Genomic DNA, 24,183 nt, shown 5'->3' with positions numbered 1-24,183 from the left:
TAAATGTCTGTCTGGTGATGGTCTCCTCCTAATACAGCATGGCAAGCAAATCCTCCAAATATTAATGATTAACCTGATGAATTGGAGATAGTTCATCTCCCAATGACTTCATAAATATCTGCTTCAATTACCTTTGGTAAATGAAATAACCAACCATTCATTTTCTGATATAGCTGTAAAACTAATCTGAAGTTTTCAAAATAAATCAGTTAAAAATGTATAGTGTGTACCTTCTAAAAATGAAACCTACATTTATCTCTGAGTTGTGAAGAATATGTATTAAGGTTATAACAACCAACAAGAATGCACGTTTATGTAGAAAACCATGATTAAATCAAGTCTTCCTGACTTAAATCAAATCCGCACTATGGGCTAGCATATAACATTCCTTCATTGATTTCAATTTATAGAAAAGAAGTTCCTGTCTCAAGCATTAGATACTGTAATATACACACTTAGGGTTCTTTACTGATCCCACCACGGATCAGGGGAGTTCTGGGGGAACAACTGCTAGGAGAAGGTCTTGGCAAAAGCAGAGGTTATGGGACATAGAAGTTGTCAAGAGTGACTGACACCCAGTAGCCTGCAGATGCTTTGAATCCTGGGGACCCACCATCCGTGCCCGTATATAGGGGAAGGGGGACCCTGACCCACGTGACAGGACAAGGAGAGAGAATCCTCCTTCTTGAATCCCTTGAGAGGAGAAGATCTAGGTCAAAAATTGACAGGGGTAGTCAGGGCCAAGTGTAGCAACTGAAATTTCTTGTTTTTTTTTTCCAATAGGCTAGATGGGGGTTAATAGATTCCCTTTAGTATAGATGAGATCCTTTGCATGGAATTTTAAACCACCCTACAGCGTTTAAGAGAGAATTCCATCCCTGATACACAATTCTAGAGGGTCTCTTAAAAATTCCACAGAGAGATGATCCACCTCCTCAAGGTGAAACCCTGAAGGGCCGAAGTGCTACATATCTTTTCCCTACGAGGTGCCACTCCTGGGCGGTGCAGTTAAAACCCGCAGCAGGGTTGTGGCTAAAGGCAAGTGGAGAGCTCCCGAAGGCGGGGTGCGACTGTAGGGGAGCGTGGCAGAGGCTGGGCTTGTGCCAAGCGAACCCCTGGCAACAAATACAATTCATTAATGGCTGTTATCCGAGGAAACCAAATGCGCGGACACGCTACATAGGTGCCCTGTTGTACGCCAAGCCCCTGCCTGCCCCCTCCCGGCCGCCACGTGCCCCGGAAAGAAGGGGGTTTTCGTAAAGGAGTCCTCCAAGAGCATAGAGCGGGTGGCTAGAGGAGCCAGGAGCGTAGGTAGGGCTCTGAGGAGCCGCTCTTGCCAGCGTAACGGGTTATCAGCAGGAAGGCGCTGCGCGCGCAGCTCGTGTCGTGCTTGGAGGCGGTGGCTGTGGGGTGCCCGCTCGCGCCGCAGGTCTAGCCGGAAGCGGAAGCAGCGGCGGCGGCGCAGGGCCTGAGCGGACCCGCCGAGCGCAGCTCTGAGGGGGTGCGGGACGGTGAGTGCGGGGCGCTCGGCCGCGACAGCCCCCGGAGTCGGGGAGCGCGAGCGGGGCCACAACATCCGGGAACTCGGAGTGGGGGAGGGGGAGAGACCCGGATGGGGCACGGGACGGGCCTGAGGGCCGAGACGCGCGTCCCCAGCGCCAGGTCTGAGTGTCTCCCTCCGCGGGCTTCCCCGCCTCTGCTCCCCGGTCCCGGGGCGCCCCCCGTCCTTGCCCTCCGCCTCTGGGGCTGATCCCCCCCCATAACCTGAGGGTCCCTGGGCGCCCCCTTCCCTGTCCCCCGCCGCTCGGGCTGTCCCCCGAGGGTCCCCGGGCGCCCCCCCTTCCCTGTCCCCCGCCGCTCGGGCTAACCCCTTCTCCCTCCGAGGGTCCGGGGGCGCCCTCTTTTCCCTGCCCCCCGCCTCTGGGCCTGCTTTGTTTATGCTGTAGGGTGTGTGTCTGGAGCCAATTCTTTTTCTGGTTCCTTTGAGATGGGAGGGGGTTTGACATTTTCAAGGGTTTTCACAGCTGAGCCCTGGTTTTGGAAAGTCTGCTGATGTCTGAAGATGTTGTAGAAATAATATAATTGTATTGCGTGAGATAGGAGGGTTTTAATTTTGGATTGTCAGCTATGTCCATTTAAAAGTCTTCATTACTATGATCAAATGAAGGATGCAAAGAGACTAAAGTCCTTTTTTGCAACTCTCAGATAATGACCAAGTAATATTTATACTGCATTGAGGAACACTGTGCTTCTGACTGGGTTCTCTTAAAGCAGAAACTGGAAACCCCTTTGTCACAGAGTGTTTTGGGAGATGTTTTGTTTCTGTGTCTAGCTGGACTGGCAGAATGAGAAGTGGATACACAGCTTGGGGAGTCAAGTGGATGAAGGGAGGGGAAATGTTCCCCTGTGGTCTTAGAGGCTGAACACTGGGCTCTACTTTAGTCCCTCAATCACGAGGCTGACACACACCTTGAGGGAAGTAGTGTTTTGCATTGTTCCCTCGTCACCATTTTTACTGTCTGAAGAAACAGCAGATGGGTCCAGAAGTTTTATCTAGCTCTCTTCAGGTAGATGTGAGATCACCATGATGGGATGGTAGAATATGGTAGGAGGAACCACTGACACCCCTGGTTAAGGCTCTGCACCTCAAAAGAATGGCACTTAAAGTGTCTCAGACAGAAGGTGGAGATAAAGTAGAAATAAGGCAGCAGAAGAGATCTAGAAAATCCATACAAGATGAGGGAGAAACCAGGAATGACTGCTTTGTTGTTTTTTTTTTTTTTTTTTTTTTTTTTAACTTGATTTTTTTTTTAACCAGACTTGAGGGCTTTCAAAATCTGACAGGCTTTCCACATTTATCCTGTCTACATTTTGCATTTCTCTACCAAAGAAAATAGACTTAATTTTATTTTCTAGCTCTCATGAATTCATCCAGTTCTGTGGGGTTTGAGTTGTGATACTGCAAGGGATACTGAGAGGATAAAAATAAATTATTTTTAATTTTTAAAAAAATTATTTAAATCAGATTTGAGTTAAATACATTTTCTTTTAAAAAATGTTTAAAATTATATTAGAAATTATTACCCATGGTAATGCTTAAAATGATTATAATCTATTAAAATAATGTAAATAAACCCAAACTGTGGCATCAGTGAGCCCTCCTCAAATTTTAATGCATTAAATGGTGATTTTTTTTAAATTATATACAGAATCAGGAGGAAAGTGTAGAAATTAAGAATCTGAATAAATGTATGTTAAACTATATAATTGCTTAAATAAATGTGAAAAGGTATGGTACATCTCCCTGGATAGCAAAAAATAGTATTGCCTTTACACTAAATTTTATATTTGGTTGCAAATCAGCTCATTTTCATGGTAATACCAATTGATCTGAATGAACCTTTCTTTAGGAAAATAACTACAAAATACAAATGCAAAACAAGTTTAAAAATGATGACTTAAATCACCTTGATTAAATCAATCTACCCATAGGGTTTAAATCCAAATAAGCTGTTTCACTGGAATTTTTCTTAAAAAAAACAAACAAAACAAAACAAAACAAAACAAAAAAAACCCATGGAAATGGTTGATCTTGTTTTTTAAAAAAACAGTAAAATGTTATAACTTACAATTTGGCCCTAAATTGATCTGATGGTGGCTTTTTAAGAGGCTTATAGTTTGTTCCAGTTCAACATTGATAGTTAATTTCTTAAAAGAAGATCTGGCCAAGCTGTCCTCAGATGCTCCCTGAGCCTGGAGCTGGCACCCAGGCTGATCCAAGCTAGAGTAGCCTTCAGGCTACTGTCTTACATGAAGTACCAACAAGGATTTTTGAGGAGCTGGGTGTCATTGTGCAGGTTGTCTGGGCCTCTTTCTGAGACATGTAGGAACTGCTATGACTGCTTTATGCCACTAGAGGCTTTCCTTATGCCAGGAAATCCTCCTGAGGCCATTTAAACCAGGATTTATGGCTGCTTTGCACTGGAGCAGGGCAAAGCAGTGAGAGAGGATGCTGGATAATCAATCTCTACTCTGGCCACTGCATTCTTAAATCTCACTTGTCTTTGAATATGTGTTTGTGGAAGATTCCCTAACAGATACAGTTGAAATCTATTTTTTTCTACAAATAAGGACTCCAGTCCACAAGAACACCATTTTGCATGTCAGTGAAAAGCTGTTAGGAAGTACTGATTTTTTTTTTTTTCACACCATATTAATATAGACTGGATTCTAACTACGATCAAGAAGTTGAAAGGCTCTGTATCTACTTACAGATACTCTGAGCCATCCACATCCCTTTTGTGTCTGATTATTTAGGTGTCATTTATCTTTTTTAACCGAGCAGCAGTGCTCTTTTGTATTAAAGGGACACTTTATTTAATTCAGTCAGTTTTTAAAAAGTTAAAATAGTGTCAAGTCCTACACCTGCTCCTGAGTCTCCCTGCCAGTTTCTGTAGTTTTACAATCACTTTTCCCGTTTAACAGTGTGTTCTCATCCCTATTGCTTTTGTGAAACAGGGTAAACTAACTGGTATACAGAGGAAACTGTGAAACAGATTACAGTTTATTGTAAAGCAAATAAACTTGAAAAAAATACAGGGAAAAGTTTTTCCTAGCCTCTTTCGGTTACAGTAATTTTAGGTGTTTGTAACAAAAGAGGGTATAAAACTTTTTAGGAAAAAGGTGATTTTTATGTTGATGGTGTCCTTGTAATTTTTTTTTGGGTTTGGTTACATGCATTGCTTGCTTTGTGAAGCCTTTTTAAAATTATAACTTATAATTATTAATAGTGCTGGTGATGGCTTTTATGGGACTTTCCTCCAACTCTTCAGGCATGTTGTCATGCTTTTCGCTTACTATGCAGTGAGCTGTAAGAGGCTTTCAGGAAGTCGGTAAAATGTGAACAGTTAGTTCCAGAGAACGTTGGAGCTCCTGAACTCTGTAGAAGTTGGTAGGGACCTGGGTGTAGGAAACTAGAAATGTTTGCCCATAGAGGAAATGACAGTTTTTACTTGAAGTGCCTTTCTTATGTCCCTAGATGCATCACTGCAAGAGATATCAATCCCCTGAGCAGGAGACCTACATGAGTCACAAATGGAAGAGGAGGCGGTCTCACAGCAGAGAATATGAAGGAAGATTGCGATACCAGCCTCAAAGGGATCTTCCAAGGAGATCACGGTCTAGAAGGTGAGAGCTGGTTTAATCGGAGGCTGGGATTCTCCTCTAAGCACCTATTCTGGAATGGGAGGGTATATGTGGCTGGGTGACATATTCTCTAATGTATTTGTCTTAGATTCTAATCACATTTCAGGGATAGAATTGGGAGATGACCACATGCATTTCCTGATCATGGCTAATAGCTTCAAAATTATAAGTCCTTGATATGGAAGTAAATGGGTTTATTTGCTTCCGAGCCTGTTGTTAAATCTTTGACTCCATATCTGACTACGACCCCTTTCTAAAATACTGAGATACCTTAAGTATTGATGAAAGAGAACTCTCTGCCCTGGAGTCAGTGTTTCTCAGTACTGATACCAAGGAGTGAATTAAATCTCTAATGTCAAACCAAGTTGTCTTCTGAAATTGCTGACCATATTTAGTTACTTGGGGTAGAGTGAAAGTGTTAGGTCAATTTTTTTAAAATTTTAGGGTGTTTTACTTAAGCTATGTGTGTTCTTTCCTAATTTGACCCTGCTTCAATTCAAGCCTTGTTCAGAGTATCCATTGGAACAAACCAAAAATAATGCATAGTGCAAATAGATACAGCATAGGCACTAAGCATCTGCTGCAGGGAACTGTGGGGATGGAAATTGTAATGTTTGCAATTAGTGCTGCATGCCGATGTGGTACACTGTGCATCTGAAACAGGATAGCTAGTCAGCATAGCAGCTTGCACAGGTGTAGTCTGCCTGGTTCAACTTGCAACTGCAGTTTGCTAGTGCAAAGGCAATGAAAAGTGTATCCAGCTGACCCTTAAATTCTTTAACCTTTCCATTGTTGATTTTTATGTTTTGTTGTTCTTGAAGTCTTTATATCAAGATTTGAAGACTTGAGTAATTCAGCCAGAGGTAATGGGCCTATTGGCCTGCAATGTGCAGGAGGTCAGACTAGATCAAGGGTCTCAAACACGTGGCCCACAGAGTTATTTCCTGCAGCCCGCCATAGCTTCCCTCATCCCCCGTCTCCCCCCCCCCCCCCCGAGCGCACTGTGTCCCTGCTCCTCCGCCTACCTCCCAGTGCTTCCCGCTGCCAAACAGCTGTTTGGCGGTGCTTAGGACTTTCTAGGAGGGAGGAATGGGGACGCAGTGCGCTTGGGAGGAGGCGGAGAAGAGGCGGGGCGGGGATTTGGGGAAGGGGTTGGAATGGGGCAGGGAGGGGGCGGAGTTGGGATGGGGACTTTGGGGAAGGGGTTGGAATGGGGGCAGGGAAGAGGCGGGGCAGGGGTGGGGCCTCATGGAAGGGGTGGAGTGGGGGCAGGGCCGGGTACAGAGGTGGGGGGCTTTTGTATCTTTGTATGAAAAGGTGTCAGTGATGCAGCCCTCGGGCCAATGTATTAGTCCTCATGTGGCCCTTGTGGTGATTTGGGTTTGAGATCCCTGGACTAGATGAACGTGATGGTCTCTTCTGGCCTTAAAGTCTAGGAATCTGAGATCTATATTTCAGTAGTGACCTAAAAGTTGGTGCCATCTGTTTGGCAGCCTGTGTTAAATTAGTTGGTCTTGGTCCAGTATCTAATGAATCAAGTGAAATCACTATCCTACTTGGCAACAATTGGCCCCTTGGTTGGCAAAGAGGGAGAAAAATGAAGAAAATTAGCAGCCCCCAAAATCATGATTAAAGAGTTGATTGATTGCTCTTATGTAAAGATTGATTGGCATCAAGTTGTGGTTAACTGCACATCAAGAATACATGTATAAAGTAAACTTCAGACAATCTTAAAATATAGGACATGCTCACTTTGAATGTGAAAGGGCAATAAACTGATCTTTGTCTTTATGAACTACAAGCTTTCCTACATAAACACTGACTTCTCATTCAGTATCATACACCACTATGACCATATGGGGAATCTGTATGTACAACTTATGAATTCTGGTTGATATGAAATTATCATGGAATGCCTCTGTGTGGATATGGAAGCAAACATTTGCTGACACTACTATAGCATGTCTTTCCTAGACCTAATAAATAGAGTTGTTAACTTTCACAATTGTGCTTTAACCTGACAATGGGTGTGCTAAGGAGGTTGCCTGAGCAGGAAAACCAGTTTGACTAAATTTCTCTTCCGGGGGCTGATGAAGTGGAGTGTGCAAAATCACCAGCAGAACAAAGAATCCAGGTGTTGGTAGAGGACATAACTCAGGACTCAGACACAAGGGCCAGAAAGGGGAAGAGATGGGCTTGCTTTTGTTGTGGGAGTAGCGGGTAGCAGGCTTTTAGACCATGGCATTGCCTCTGCCAAGAGGGATATCAGACATGAGGTCTGCATCCTAGAGCCTGGGACAGGGCCTAAACTCTGCCCAGCCCCAGCAAGCTAAGGGAATGTGGGTGTGACTGGGGTCCCAGGGGAGCCACACTGAGATTGCTCAGTTAGGGCAAACTGTAAAGAATGGGGCAGAGAATCCCCAAAACTGGTGGTTATTCTGATATTTAGATTTACCAAGCCAGCAACAAAACAGCTTCTATAATGCTGTACTGGTTACCCAGGCGCCAAAAACACAGTTCCCTTAAACTTTAAGGCATAAAGCAACCCAGCCTTAGGCTCCCACCCAGACAGCCAAGTCAAATATGATAGGGCTTACTGAAAATCTTGTTCATCATATAAAAAGTTCTACCAGTCCCAACAGATGGGACACATTACCTACCAGGTTAATGACTATTTCAGATGTTACCCAAATACATGCATACAGCCAATTCTTGTCAACTAAACTAAAATTTATTTAAAAAGAAAACAGAGATAGTATTGGTTAAAAGATCATTATACATACAGCTATAAATAGAGTTTTTAGGTCAGTTTTATAGTAGAGATGAACAGGAGGACTTGTGGCACCTTAGAGACTAACAAATTTATTAGAGCATAAGCTTTCGTGGACTACAGCCCACTTCTTCGGATGCATATAGGTCTGTATCTGTACGAGTTTTTTCATGAGGTTGATGGATTTCCACTCCATACGGCTAAATGCAGTGCCTTGCATAATGAAAGGTTTCAGAGTAGCAGCCGTGTTAGTCTGTATCCGCAAAAAGAAGAACAGGAGGACTTGTGGCACCTTAGAGACTAACAAATTTATTAGAGCATAAGCTTTCGTGGACTACAGCCCACTTCTTCGGATGCATATAGCTATATGCATCCGAAGAAGTGGGCTGTAGTCCACGAAAGCTTATGCTCTAATAAATTTGTTAGTCTCTAAGGTGCCACAAGTCCTCCTGTTCTTCTTTTTGCGGATACAGACTAACACGGCTGCTACTCTGAAACCTTTCATAGTAGAGATGGTGAGCTTCAGAGTTGCAAAGAGTCCTTACCAAAATCAAGTATCAGAGGGGTAGCCGTGTTAGTCTGAATCTGTAAAAAGCAACAAAGGGCCCTGTGGCACCTTTAAGACTAACTGAAGTATTGGGAGCATAAGCTTTCGTGAAAGCTTATGCTCCCAATACTTCTGTTAGTCTTAAAGGTGCCACAGGACCCTCTGTTTCCAAAATCAGTTTGTCAGATTATAGTTCAGTGTCCAAATATTGAATATCTGGGCAGTCCAGATGAGACTGGAGATCTCCTCCTTACGCCTCAAACTTCCCCTGAATCAAGCTTAAGTAGATCTGAGATGAAAGACTTTTGATCTTGAACTAATCATGTATAGAGATTTTTTTGCAGCATCTTGACAGCACCCGTCCTTGGGTGAACAATAGGCTTTTGAAGTAACCTATTTTCTCACTGGTAACACTGGTCTACAATTTTTGAGAAGTCGTCTGCTTCAGAGATAAAATGTGCGATTTATTATGTATTTTGATGTGCTGAATTCAAATATGACAATTAAAACAACTGATTGGCTACTGTTTCTAAGATATTTAAGTTTTTACATTTTATGTCTATATATAGTGTGTAGATAGTAGAGTTTTAATCATAAATTGTAAACCTAGGTCTTTTCATGTGTTTATGGTTGCTTTACATGATAATATTTCACCTGTCCTGTTTATGTAATTCTTTAAAAATCAGCAAAAGGGTTATATAAATAAAATTTATTATGAAACAAAAGGCAAAAAACTATTATGTACACAGTTTAGTCCTATTCAGTGTCTACTCGGCGCTTCTTGGCTTGTCTCTTGTATTCATTAAATGGAGCATCTCTTGTCACTGTCCAGCAATAGTCTGCAAGCATTGATGGGCTCCATTTGCCCTGATAGCGTTTCTCCATTCTTGCAATGTCCTGGTGAAATCGCTTGCCGTGCTCGTCGCTCACTGCTCCGCAGTTTGGTGGAAAAAAATCTAGATGAGAGTGCAAAAAATGTATCTTTAGTGACGTGTTGCAACCAAGGCTTTTGTATGCCTTGAGGAGGTTTTCCACCAACAACCTGTAGTTGTCTGCCTTGTTGTTTCCGAGAAAATTTATTGCCACTAACTGGGAGGCTTTCCGTGCCGTCTTTTCCTTGCCACGCAGTGCATGGTCAAATGCATCATCTCGAAGAAGTTCACGAATCTGAGGACCAACAAAGATACCTTCCTTTATCTTAGCTTCACTTAACCTTGGAAATTTTCCACGGAGGTACTTGAAAGCTGCTTGTGTTTTGTCAATGGCCTTGACAAAGTTCTTCATCAGACCCAGCTTGATGTGTAAGGGTGGTAACAAAATCTTCCTTGATTCAACAAGTGGTGGATGCTGAATACTTTTCCTCTCAGGCTCCAATGACTGTCGGAGTGGCCAATCTTTCTTGATGTAGTGGGAATCTCTTGCACGACTATCCCATTCGCAGAGAAAACAGCAGTACTTTGTGTATCCAGTCTGCAGACCAAGCAAGAGAGCAATAACCTTCAAATCGCCACAAAGCTGCCACTGATGTTGGTCATAGTTTATGCACCTCAAAAGTTGTTTCATGTTGTCATAGGTTTCCTTCATATGGACTGCATGACCAACTAGAATTGATGGCAAAACATTGCCATTATGCAGTAAAACAGCTTTAAGACTCGTCTTCGATGAATCAATGAACAGTCTCCACTCATCTGGATCGTGAACGATGTTGAGGGCTGCCATCGCACCATCGATGTTGTTGCAGGCTACAAGATCACCTTCCATGAAGAAGAATGGGACAATATCCCTTTGACGGTCACGTAACATGGAAACCCTAACATCACCTGCCAGGAGATTCCACTGCTGTAGTCTGGAGCCCAACAGCTCTGCCTTACTCTTGGGTAGTTCCAAATCCCTGACAAGGTCATTCAGTTCACCTTGTCTTATGAGATGTGGTTCAGAGGAGGAGGATGGGAGAAAATGTGGGTCCTGTGACATTCATGGTTCAGGGCCAGAAGTTTCATCCTCTTCCTCGTCTGACTCAAGTGAGAATGATTCTGGTGCATCAGGAACCGGCAGTCCTTCTCCGTGGGGTACTGGGCGTATAGCTGATGGAATGTTTGGATAATGCACAGTGCCATTTTTTCTTCTTTGACACACCTTTCCCAACTGGAGGCACCATGCAGAAGTAACAATTGCTGGTATGATCTGTTGGCTCTCTCCAAATCATTGGCACTGCAAAAGGCATAGATTTCCTTTTCCTGTTCAACCACTGGCAAAGATTTGTTGCACAAGTGTTGCAGCATATGTGTGGCGCCCACCTCTTGTCCTGATCTCCAGTTTTGCAGCCAAAATAAAGGTGATAGGCTTTCTTAACCATAGTGGTTATACTGCGCTTTTGTGACGCAAAAGTCACTTCACCACAAACATAGCAGAAGTTATTTGCACTGTTCACACAAGTACGAGGCATCTCTGCTCACTTTGGCTAAACAGAAATGTGTCCCTTTGCAAAATCAAACAGTGACAAATAAGAGAGCATGACACTGTATGATTTCTAGAGCTGATATAGAGCTGATATAGCTGATATTTGTTCAGCAGAGTGACGTAAGCTTTGTTATGATTGCATCATCCATGACTTCTAGGAATAACATGATGCAATTCATATAATCTATGACGCAATACCAGCTTCAGATTGCATCATTCATTGTTTTGCCTAAAAAGCAAGTACTGTCCAAACCCAGTCATAGATTTATTCATAGATCCAGTCAAAGATGTATTTTAGTCATTTCTGGTTTTAATTGAGATCCCTTCCCTTTATAACTCACTTATCCTCCGCCATTCCCAAGTCAAGGGTCGTATATACTGACCCAATAGCATATCTTGAAAACTAGAGCCAATCAACAATTTTAAGCATCATTTTCGTTCTCAGTGACCCAGAATTAGTAAAGTTTGACTACATTTATTTCAGAAGCATTTTGGCTGTAGAGCAGTGTAATTAGCTACATGGATTATCATAAGGCAATTGCTTATCTCCCACCATTTGCTGGTGATTTGCTGTATACTTCAAAGAGAAATTGAGACAGTGATATCACTATATTTACAGTTCATTTAAATGTTAATATCTTTTTCTTCAAGTGATTGCTCATGTCAATTCCAAGCAGGTGTGTGCGTGCCGCATCCACAGTCATCAAAAGGTTTTCCCCCAGCAGTACCATCAGGTTGGCTGTGTAGTCCCCTGGAGTGGCGCCTTTATGGCGGTGTATATAGGTCCCTGCCAACCTGTTGCCTCTTCAGTTCCTTCTTACTGCCAGTGACGGCTGTTGGAGCTTCTCTTTCTCTCTTGCCTCGGGCAAACGATTCCCTAGCATTCCCTTTCTTTGTTTTGTAAATAGTTTTTATTAGCATAGTATTGCTAGTTTTTAGTTTAGTTAGTAGTAAAGTCTTTGTAGGGGGCTTCTACCCCTCCCCCAGGCCTCCTCCCCCCCCCCCCCCCCACACTCACCTTCGGGAATCAGGGCATGCCTTGGTCTCAAGGCTTCAGACCCCATGGGTTTTGTCAAAAGCCTATGTCCAGGGAAGATCCTCACGACTCCTGCTTAAAGTGCTTGGGAGAAGCCCATCAGAGTGTAGAATCTGCAGGAGCTTCCACCCAAGAACAAAAAGGGAGAGGGACTTCAGACTTAAACTTCTTCTTATGGAGTCGGCCCTTCGCCCGCAGCTGGCACAGCCTGTGTCGGCGCTAAAATCCAGCATTTCAGGCGGCGCACACCGGCCTCAGTAAGGGATGCCCTGGTGCTGGCAAAGGACCCGGCACCCAGAGACTCGCAGAACCAACACTCTCCGGCACTGAAGACCACTTCAGCGGCCTCTCAGCACCGGTCACACTTGCCGGTGCCGCAGAAGAAGCAAGGAGCTGAGAGGGGGCGTTTGCCAACAGAGCAGTGGAGCATGATGGAGCTCGCGGAGTGTGTGCTGGGACACTCAGCTCCTGCTCAAGCGAAACTGGCACCGTTGACGCCGGTCAAACAGGCGGAACGGTTGAGTCCGGTCCCATTGGACTCCCCGGTGCAGGAGAGCCAGATGTGTGAGTTGGACATGCCATGTACCCTGGACGCATTTGAGGCCACAAGGGACCTTATAGAGATGATGGCCCAGCAGTTTCTGGAACTGGCACTGCACAAGGGGCCAGTTCTCTCCAAGGGCAAACTGGCCATGCTTCGGCAGCAGTCCCTCTCACCGGGGCACCGCTGTCCGACACCCTCGTGGTCCCTAAGGTTGGACTCAACCTTGTAGCCGGAGTCCTATATCTTCAGGTGGAGCCGGCACCATTCTTATTGTTCCTGGCAGGAGGAGGCACACCAAGTCCCTATGATGTCCTGGCCTCCTCAATGGCAAGCTCCAATGCAATGGCCGTTCTGAACCCCCTGGGCATACCATCAAACCCAGGGGCTGAGCTCCAGGTCACTGTCCATTGCCTCAGACAGGTGGAGCCCCCCATCTGCCTCAATGGTAAGGGAACCTCCAAAAGGACCGGAGCCCAACACCCAACCCGGCACCATGCCAGCCACCGTGCAGACAGCATCGCTGGGGGAGGAACCTCATGAATTGGAGGGTCAGGAGGAACCTGTGCCCATGGGGACTTCTTCATCTTCCTCTCCAGACAAGGCAATAGCATCTGCCTCTTTGCCGGCCATGGACAATAGGGCCCATCAAGAGCTGCTTAGAAGAGTAGCTCAAAACCTAGTTCTTCAGGCAGCGGACGTGTCCGAAGACATCCCATGGATATTCTGATGCCAGAAGGGTTGTCAAGAGTGGCCTTTCCCTTGATCAAGACCATTCATAATACCACAAAGATCCTCTGGCAAACTCCTGCCTCCATTCCTCCCATGGCAAAGGGGGTGGAAAGGAAATACTTTGTACCCTCCAAGCGATAAAAATACCTCTTCACCTGCCCTCAACTGGGCATGTTGGTAGTGGATGTGGCCAACGCCAAGGAAGGGCAAGGGCAGTAAGGCCCTATGCCAAAATCCAAAGAAGTTGGACTTCTTTGACCATAAGGTCTATTCCACCGGGGGGCTCCAGCTTCGAATTGCTATCCAGCAAGCGGTGCTCAGCTGCTCCCTCTGTCCAAGTTTAAGGAGCTCCTTCCAACAGACTCCCTTTCTGACTTTGGAGCTGTTATTGAGGAGGATAAGGCGATTGCAAGGACTTCCTTCAAGGGTGTGTTGGACACGGCGGACTTGGCCACCTGCACAATGTCCAGTGCCATTGTTATGTGCTGAAGCTGGTGGCTGCAGGTCTCGGGCCTCCCACCAGAGGTACAGCAGACCATTCAAGACTTGCCCTTTGACGGCTCGGGTCTGTTCGCAGAACAGATGGACTCTAGGCTTCATAGCCTAAAAGTCTCTAGGAAAACCTTAAAGTCACTGGGCTTCCACATGTCAGCCCCACAGAGGAAGCATTTTAAGCCTCAGCCCCTGTCTCGCTTCTACCCCTCTGAGCAGAGACGGGACTAGAGCAGGAAATGGGGTAGGAGTAATAGGCAAAGGCCTCCGCAGTCCTTCTCGAATCAGGGACAGGGCTCAACGTGGCAGTCTCCAGCTTCTAAGAAGGCTTTTTAAAAGGCACGCCTGAGCGGTGCAGCACCAGTCCACATCCCAGATCCTTCCCCACCTTTTGTGAACCATCTATCCCATTTCTACCGTGCTTTGGCCCAAATAACCTCAGACCGGTAGGTCCTGAGCGCGATAGAATTGGGATATTCTTTCCAATTCTTTTCCCTCCCACCTTCCCTCCCTGTCACTCTTTAGGGACCCTTCTCACGAGCAACTTCTAGTGCAAGAGGTGCAAACGTTCCTACTTCTCGGGGCGGTAGAGGAGGTCCCTCTGAAGTTTAGGGGCAAGGGTATCAACTCATGATATTTCCTAATTCCCAAGGCCAAGGGTGGGTGCAGACCTGTTTTAGACCTGGAAAACTTCAACAGATTCATGAAGAAGTTGAAGTTCTGCATGGTCTCCCTGGCTTCCATCATCCCCTCTCTGGATCTGGGGGACTGGTATGCCGCCCTCGACTTGAAGGACGTGTCCTTCAAGTCTCCATAATTCTGTCCCACATAAGATTTCAATTTGTGGTAAACAACATCCACCATCAGTTCACAGTCTTCCCTTTCAGCCTTTTGGTGGCCCCTCAGGTGTTCACCAAGTGCATGGCAGTCATGGCGGCCTTCCTATGGAAGCAGCAGGTGCAGGTATTTCCCTGCCTGGATGACTGGCTAATCAAGGGACAATCTCGGGCCCAAATGGAGAACCATATGAGCCTGGTGCGCATGATGTTCCTCAAGCTTGGCCTCATTCTGAACAAAGTTGGCAAAGTCAACTATAACCCCACTCAGAGGATAGTTTATCGGCACCCTAAACTCCACCTAGGCCAGGGCTTTTCTTCTGGAAGCTTGTTTCCTTACCATGAGCGCCATCGTAAATGATCTCAGCAGATTCCCAACCATGACTGTGCGGAATTGCCTAAAATGACTTGGACCTATGGCTGCTTGTGCGTAAGTGGTACAGCATGCCAGACTGTGGCTTCGTCCCCTGCAGGCTTGGCTGGCCCTGGTCTATAGGCCGAACCGAGACCACCTGGACAGACTGGTCATTTTTACCCTTCAGGTTCTCGAGTCCCTCCAGTGGTGGCTCGACCCACAAACAGTATGTGTGGGAATACCCTTCTCCAAACCTCAAATGATGCTGTCACTAGTATCAGATACATTGGTGATGGGATGGAGAGCACACTTAGGCGACCTCAGGACTCAAGGTCTATGGTCCTAGGCAGAACTTTTGCTGCACATCAGCATCAAGGAGCTGTGTGCAGTGCGCCTTGCTTGCCAGATATTTCAAACCCATCTTTAGGGCAGATGTGTCAGTATCGACAGACAACACCTCAGCCATGTGGTACTTGCTCCTCTCCCACGGGTCAGAAAGCCCTCAACCTGTGGGAATTTTGCATTGCCCACTCAATACAATTGGAGGCCTCGTACCTTCCAGGTTCACAGAACAAACTGGCCAACCACCTGTGCAGGTCCTTTCACAGCCACAAGTGGTCTCTTTGCCCGGATTTCCCCATCAGTATTTTCCAAAGATGGGGCTCTCCCCAGGTAGACTTGTTTGCGACACGACACAACAGGAAATGTCAGCAGTTCTGCTCCTTCCTGAATCACTGCCAGGGCTCGCTTGCAGATGCCTTCCTCCTTTCCCTGAAAGGGTGCCTGCTGTATGCATTCCCACCGTTCCCTCTCATCCACAAAGTCCTTCTCAAGGGCCGACAGGACAAAGCGTAGCTAATTTTGATAGCTCCAGTGTGGTCACGTCAAAACTAGTTCACCACGCTGCTGGATCTGTCCGTGGACACACCTCTAACACTGCCCCTGGTTCCGGACTTGATTACCCAGGACCATAGATGCCTCCATCACCCCAAGCTGGAATCTCTCCATCTCATAGCATGGAAACTCTATGGCTAAATCTGTTGGAGCTTGCATGCTCAGACTTGGTTAAGGAGGTTCTCCTCGGCAGCAGAAAGCCTTCTGCTCTTACTACTTACCTGGCTAAGTGAAAGAGGTTTACAATTTGGTCACTTCAGAAGGGCACTCCTCCATTGCAGACCTCGATTCCCTTCATCCTGGACTGTTTACGCCATAACTTGCCAAAGATTCTGGCTCCACCGTTGACGATGCGCTCCACAAGAGCGCAAGCTTCCTCTGCACCGTTTCTGGCTCAGGTCCCCATTCAGGGCATCTGCAGGGCGGTGACGTGGCCATTGGTTCACACCTTTGTCGCACTATGCCATCACTCAGCAGGCTAGAGACAATGCCGCATTTGGTAGAGCAGTTTTTCAGTCTGCAACTCGGTGAACTCTGACCTCTCCTCTGGGGGACTGCTTGGGAGTCACCTACTTGGAATTGACATGAGCAATCACTTGAAGAGGAAAAACCTTTTGTCACTATTGTTCTTCGAGATGTGCTCTCATGTCCATTGCACGAGCCACCCAGGAGTATCCGGCAAGAAGGAACAGAAGAGGCAGCGGGTGGGCAGGGACCTATATACACCACCATAAAGGCGCCACTCCAGGGGGCTCCACAGCTGACCCAATGGGTACCGCTAGGGGAAAAACCTTCCGATGACTGTGCGTGCGGCGCGCACACACCTACTTGGAGTGGACATGAGCAACACATCTCAAAGAACAACAGTTATGAAAGGTAGGTAACAGTTTTTTATTTCTGAATTAAGAGAATCCAGTGATAGACAGAAACTGTTTGATTACATTCTAATAGCATATATGTAAACACTATGGCTGTCAAGCGATTAAAAAATTTAATCGTGATTAATCGCGCTGTTAAACAATAATAGAATACCATTTAAATAAATATTTTTGCATGTTTTCTACATTTTCACATATATTAATTCAATTACAACACAGAATACAAAGTGTACAGTGCTCACTTTATATTTTTGATTACAAATATTTGCACTGTAAAAAACAAAAGTACATTTCAATTCATCTAATGCAAGTATTGTAGTGCAATCTCTTTATAATGAAAGTTGAATGTACAAATGTAGAATTTTGTACAAAAAATAACTGCATTCAAAAATAAACAATGTAAAACTTTAGAACCTACAAGTCCACTCAGTCCTACTTCAGCCAATCGCTCAGACAAACAACTTTGGTTACTATTTGCAGGAGATAATGCTGCCTGCTTCTTGTTTACAATGTCACCTGAAAGTGAGAACAAGTGTTCACATAGCACTGTTGTAGCCAGCATCGCAAGATATTTACATGCCAGAGGTGTTAAAGATTCATTTGTCCCTTCATGTTTCAACCATCATTTCAGAAGATATGCGTCCATGGTGATGATGGGTTCTGCTCGATAATGATCCAAAGCAGACCGGACTGACACATGTTCATTTTCAACATCTGAGTCAGATGCCACCAGCAGATGGTTGATTTTCTCTTTTGGTGGTTTTGGGTTCTGTAGTTTCCGCATCAGAGTGTTGCTCTTTTAAGACATCAGAAAGCATGCTCCACACCTCATCCTTCTCAGATTTTGGAAGGCATTTCAGATTCTTAAAACTTGGGTCGAGTGCTGTAGCTATCCTTGGAAATCTCACATTCATACCTTCTTTACGTTTTGTCAAATCTGCCATGAAAGTGTTTTTAAAACAAACTTGTGCTGGGTCATCATCCGAGAATGCTATAACATTAAATATATTGCAGAATGCGGATAAAATGGACAGAAGACATACAGTTCTCCCCCAAGGAGTTCAGTAACATTTAATTAACGCATTATTTTTTAACGAGCATCATCAGCATGGAAGCATGAAGGGGCATATGAATGTTTAGCATATCTGGCACGTAAATACCTTGCAACGCCAGCTACAAAAGTGTCATGCGAATGCCTGTTCTCACTTTCAGGTGACATTGTAAATAAGGAGTCGTCAGTAGTATCTCCAGTAAATGTAAATAAACTTATTTGTCTTAGCAATTGGCTGAACAAGAAGTAGGACTGAGTGGACTTGTAGGCTCTAAAGTAAATATTTGTAATATAAAGTGAGCACTCTACATTTTGTATTCTGCGTTGTAATAGAAATCAATATATTTGAAAATGTAGAAAAACATCCAAAAATAATAATATTTCAGTTGGTATTGTTTCAGTGTGATTAACGATGATTAATTCTTTTGTTGTTAATTGTGAGAGTTAACTGCGATTAATCAACAGCCCTAGTAAACACACACACAAACACAAGTATTATCTATCAGTATGTTTCTAAAGGTTGAATCTGGGTCAATTAGCCTGCAAGTTCCTTACTGGCCCCAGGTCACAGGGGGATTCGCTGTTTGGATCACAGCAGTCTGGTCTGTCAGGAGAAGCTCGATCAGATTTGTGGACCCCCCCCCCCCCCCCTTTTTTTTTTTTTTTTTTTTTTTTTTTTTAAGTAGTAACATCATTATATTATTGTACTATTTAAAAACGGAAGCACTTGGTACTGAGGTTGAGGCTTCAGTTTATAAATGTGGAAGAGAAGTTTGTAGCTGATAAAGGTAGAAGGTCTAGCATCCTTTGGCACTTAGTAACACAAGCAGATTTTTATACTATCTTGGTCTAAAATTTACTCTAAACATTGTATAACTTGATGCAATGTTATAGCTGGTCAGTCCCAGACTAGAGAGACAAGGTAGGTGAGGTAATCTCTCTTGTTGGACCAACTTCTGTTGGTAAGAGAGAGAAGCTTTGGAGCCACACAGAGCTCTTCTTTAGGTATAACTTTGGTGTTATTGACCAGTCATAGAATCATAAATATTAGGGTTGGAAGGGCCATCAGGAGTTCATCTAGTCCAACCCCCTGCTCAAAGCAGGACCAACCCCAACTAAATCATCCCAGCCAGGGCTTTGTCAAGCCTGACGTTAAAAACCTCTAAGGAAGGCGATCCCACCACTTCCCTAGGTAACCCATTCCAGTGCTTCACCACCCTCTTAGTGAACAAGTTTTTCCTAATATCCAACGTAAACCTCCCCCACTGCAACTTGAGACCATTGCTCCTTGTTCTCTCATCTGGTACCACTGAGAACAGTCTAGATCCATCCTCTTTGGAACCCCCTTTCAGGTAGTTGAAAGCAGCTATCAAATCCTCCCTCATTCTTTTCTTCTGCAGACTAAACAATCCCAGTTCCCTCAGCCTCTCCTCATAAGTCATGTGCTCCAGCCCCCTAATCATTTTTGTTGCCCTCTGCTGGACTCTTTCCAATTTTTCCACATCCTTCTTGTAGTGTGGGGCCCAAAACTGGACACAGTACTCCAGATGAGGCCTCACCAATGTTGAATAGAGGGGAATGATCACGTCCCTCAATCTGCTGGCAATGCCCCTACTTATACAGCCCAAAATGCCATTAGCCTTCTTGGCAACAAGGGCACACTGTTGACTTATATCCAGCTTCTCGTCCACTGTAACCCCTAAGTTCTTTTCTGCAGAACTCCTGCCTAGCCATTCGGTCCCTAGTCTGTAGCAGTGCATGGGATTCTTCCGTCCTAAGTGCAGGACTCTGCACTTGTCCTTGTTGAACCTCATCCGATTTCTTTTGGCCCAATCCTCTAATTTGTCTAGGTCCCTCTGTTATCTTATCCCTACCCTCCAGCATATCTGCCATTCCTCCCAGTTTAATGTCATCTGCAAACTTGCTGAGGGTGCAGACCACGCCATCCTCCAGATCATTAATGAAGATATTGAACAAAACCGGCCCCAGGACCAACCCTTGGGGCACTCCGCTTGATACCGGCTGCCAACTAGACATGGAGCCATTGATCACTACTCATTGAGCCCAACGATCTAGCCAGCTTTCTGTCCACCTTGTAGTCCATTCATCCAGCCCATACTTCTTTAACTTGCAGGCAAGAATACTGTGGGAGACCGTATCAAAAGCTTTGTTAAAGTCTAGGAATAACACATCCACTGCTTTCCCCTCATCCACAGAGCCAGTTATCACGTCATCAGAGACCAGGGTGGATTTGATTTAAATCATTATTTAAATCACTAGCCAGGAATACTCGATTTAATCATGGATTTCTACATAAAAGTGCATTCTTGTTGGTTGTTATAACCTTAATATATATTCCTCACAACTCAGAGATAGATGTAGGTTTCATTTTTAGAAGGTACACACTATACATTTTTTAACTGATTTATTTTGAAAACTTCAGATTAGTTTTACAGCTATATCAGAAAATGAATGGTTGGTTATTTCATTTACCAAAGGTAATTGAAGCAGATAGTTCTCCTCCCAGTGACTTCATAAATATCTCCAATTCAACAGGTTAATCATTAATATTTCTTGCCATGCTGTATTAGGAGGAGAACATCACCAGACAGACATTTAAATTGTTTTATTTAACTTAAACAACAACGTTATGTATTCTGGATTTTTTTTCTTTAACAGCAAACATAATATTTTAACAAAACAAGCATATGAATTTTTGAATTTAGTTAAATATTCAAGTTTTTTAAAATCAGATTTGTTTTTGTTAAAATTGTTAACTAAAATAGTTAAATGAACTATATTTTTAAAAAAATTAAATTGACTGGGTCAACATGAGAAACTTAAAATATTGGCATTTGCAGCTAACTCAGTCGTCTTCACCTTCATTTTCCTGTTTGTTCATAATCTGGAAAAGAAAAACAAGCTTTCCTGCTTTTTTAGGTCCCAAACGATTTCTCAATTTGGAATGAATTAGTCCAAAGGAAGAAAATGTTGTTCTTACATCAGCAAAAGAAGCTACTGCTGTTAAAAGTGAGATTATCACTTCAACAGTCTATGAATCCAAGTTGCTTAAGTGACTTCCACCAGTTCACTGGTGTGACTTTCTTTAAAACATCATCAGCAAACATATATTTCTTGAATGGTTCTTATTCCCAAACTGGGTCTCTCTTACGGCCTGCTGGCATTATAGGTTTTCCCTTCTAGTGAGAGAATGGTATGGTAGATCTCAAATCAGTGAAGGCTACACTCAGAAAGACCTCAAGACTTCTGGAATATGCTGTTCAAACAGTTTCACTTTTGTTTCTACTGCCTGGCCCTCCCTTCTCACATTTATCTCCAGACTACTACTTGTCCAGAACTATTCCGCCACCCAACAATCTTCTATTCATTGAACTTTTTGAAACTTTGCACCTTTAGAGAGAGGTAAGGGATTGACTCTGTGTACACAAATTTTCAGAGGAACAGTAGGGTTGAGGTCTGTTATTTCTCACCTCTATATATTTATTTATTTAAAAACATTTTTGCTGTTAACAAGCATGTTATCTCTGGAGAGACAAATCCACAGTTTGAGAACAGCAAAACTAAACATCTCTGATGGTATCTTCTAGACCAGAGGTGGGCAAACTATGACCCGTGGGCCACATCTGGCCCACGGGACCCTCCTGCCTGGACCCTGAACTCCTGGCCTGGGAGGGTAGCCCCTGGCCCCTCCCCCACTGTTCCCCTTCCCCGCAGCCTCAGCTCGCCCCGCTGCTGCAATGCTTTGGGTGCCAGGGCTGCAAGCTCCTGGGGCAGTGCAGCTGCAGAGCCCTGCCTGACCTGGTGCTCCAGGCAGCACGGTAAGGGGGGGTTGGATAGAGGGCTGGGGAGTTCGGGGGGGGGGGTGTGGTGGTCGGGGCGGGGGTGTGGATAGGGGTTGGGGCGGTCAGAGGGCGGGGAACAGGGGGGTTAAATGGAGGTGGGGGCCCCGGGGGACAGTCAGGAAGGAGGGGAGGGTTGGATGAGGGAGCGGGGGGCAGTCGGGGCATGGGTTCCGGGGGTGATCAGGGTACAGGGAGAAGGGGTGGTTGGATGGGGCAAGGCTCCTGGGGGGCAGACAGGAAGGAAAGGAGGGGTTAGATGGAGGGGCGGGGGTTCTGGGGGCTGTCAGGGGACAGGGGGGGTTGGATGGGGCAGGAGTCGGAGTCCGGGGGGGGGGCCTCAGGGGGTGAGAAGCGGGGAGGTCAGATAGGGGGCAGAGGAGGCACAGCCTCCCCTAACCAACCTCCATAGAATTTCCAAAACCCAATGTGGCCCTCAGGCCAAAAAGTTTGCCCACCCCTGTTCTAGACTGAGCACTGAGTCCAATTGGGTAGATAGAAAGATTAACCTAAATAATCTGTACAGAAGCCCCTGGAACCCCATAAGATTGGGTCCGTAATCCATGAACTATTGGAACTCATTTACAAAACTTTTCTTAAACATTACATGAATATATTGTCTCATACTATAGAATTAGAATTTATTATCCTTATTCCATGATGAGATACATTATAACTCAAAGATATCTTAATTAAGATAGGTTTTTTCCTCAAAAAGGATTTTATAAAAAAAATCCAATTTTAAATAAAAAAAATGAATTTTTTTTATTTTTTAAATAAAAATCTTTTTTTTTTATCCATCCTGTCAGAGACCAGGGACTGACTATAGAGACTGAACGGTCCTTTTGGCCCACAGAGGTAATCCTTTCTGGTCAAGATGTGCAGTAACATGGGGGATGCTTGTGTTGAGCATTCAGCACCTGCTCTGTAATTAAATGAAGGACTCTAGTCTTTAGGGCTGTCAATGAGAGGAAGGATGGTGTGGTGGTTAAGGCAATGGTGGGGTTAAGTTCCCATTATGCTACCCTGGGATTCTCTGTCCGCCTGGGCAAATCACTCTCTCTGGGCCTTAATTCCCCATCTGTTTAAAAACACAAAACAAACAAACTTCCCTGCTGCATAGGGGAAGGGAGGGGTTGTGAGGAAAGTGTTCTCAGACTGTGGTGATAAGGCACATAGATAGAATCTAGTCCTTCCCAGATCTACATTTGCACATTAAGCCTTTTTTCCCACAAAGGAGAGAATACCATATGGTTTCTGACATCCCTTCCGTTTGAAATACTTGGCCAAAAGTCCTGTGATATGGTGCAAACTCCCAGATCAGGCTTCAGTTCAGAACTAGATCTGCTACGGTTGTTCCTCACTACCCTGTGGAGGGCACAAGAGCATGCATAGTCAGGCTGCCTTTGTGTGCAGCAGCGCTCTGTTGTTTGTGCAGTGTGCTCTGCCTTCCCAGGTTTATAAGTGGGTTCTTATTTGTAATGCAGCCACGAGAGGATGCCTTACCAAAGGAGGTATAGAGACAGACGGGAGAGCGATAACTACAGGTTTGAAGACCGAAGCCCTTCTTTCGGAGAGGATTATTACTCTACCCGCTCACACCACTGCCGGAGATCACGGGACAGAGAGCACCACCGAACGAGGAAGCACCAGCATCGCTGCCGGAAACGCAAGACCAGGTCTTGTAGCAGTGCCTCATCGGTGAGTAGCATCCAGATGAGTTCAGGATTGTTCAGGTTTTAACTTTTTACCTTCTGTAGCTCTGAATACACTGGGTGAGTACCTCTAATCCCTCTTCTGTTTTGTTCTTGATTATGTTTCACTTCACTGTGTCTTTAAACTGGAAGCATTAATAGTTGTTAATTTTGACAGACCATTCCTAGCACCTGGAAATAAAGCCTAGCTTCCCAAGGCATGGGGTGGGCAGGGGGAGTGCAGTGAAGCCAGATGGATCACTTGTCTGCACACTTACAAGGGGAGCGCCTGGATGCACACCTGCACTGTTGCAGTATCCACTATGGTTGTGTGTCCTCCTCTTTTATTCGCTTGAAGGTTCCACTTCTGCTGCATATTGAAACTTCTGCCTGACTGGATATTGCTACATTGTGATAGCATAAGATACTTCAGTGTAGATATGTTTGTTGTGGCAGAATCTTGTATCCCTTAGGACAAGTCAGCTGTGTCAAACCCATTCTTCAGAACTGTTAGCACTCTGGTTATCAACCACTTCCCCACAATACTCGGGAGAGGTGCCCTGTTGTCACTAGTTTCCTTGGACTGAAGTTTTGTTTGAGAATGTCACCGTTCTCTCTCTAACTGGAATGAACTGCAACCTCCCTCTCCTAGTTAGTGATGATTAACAATCAACTTGTGGTTGGGGGTGGGAGGGGGGAGAGGAGAGGTTATCCCAGGACAATGGAGTGACTTGGAAGTGTTGTGAGATGCTCATCCAAATGTCTTAACTTTACCGCCTCTGTCATACCCTAGTAAGGACCCGTTACTACTATTCACAGTTCTCAAGTTTGT

At 44.9% G+C, this 24,183-nt stretch overlaps 1 protein-coding gene across 4 annotated transcripts in view; it reads left to right on the top strand.

The window, feature by feature from the left end:
• Positions 1–1,346: 1,346 nt before the first annotated feature.
• The window catches only part of CLK3 (CDC like kinase 3), a 32,794-nt gene continuing 9,957 nt past the window's right edge, over positions 1,347–24,183 (top strand). For 2 of the 4 annotated variants that reach the window (XM_065558471.1, XM_005309220.4), the window contains exons 1-3: positions 1,347–1,511; positions 5,039–5,187; positions 23,145–23,358. Coding sequence is in view for 2 of the 4 variants with exons in the window: in XM_005309220.4 (XP_005309277.1) it covers positions 5,039–5,187; positions 23,145–23,358 (363 nt within the window). In the remaining 2 variants the exon portion in view is untranslated. Of the gene's footprint in view, positions 1,663–5,038; positions 5,188–23,144; positions 23,359–24,183 lie in introns of all 4 variants that reach the window. The other 2 variants (XM_024110941.3, XM_065558472.1) reach the window with 2 other exon arrangements.

Source organism: Chrysemys picta, chromosome 10 (genome assembly GCF_011386835.1).
Source record: "Chrysemys picta bellii isolate R12L10 chromosome 10, ASM1138683v2, whole genome shotgun sequence".
In the NCBI taxonomy this organism is placed as follows: Eukaryota; Metazoa; Chordata; order Testudines; family Emydidae; genus Chrysemys; species Chrysemys picta.
Note: the sequence above shows the minus strand (reverse complement) of the source record. Positions and strands in the feature narration are given on the sequence as shown.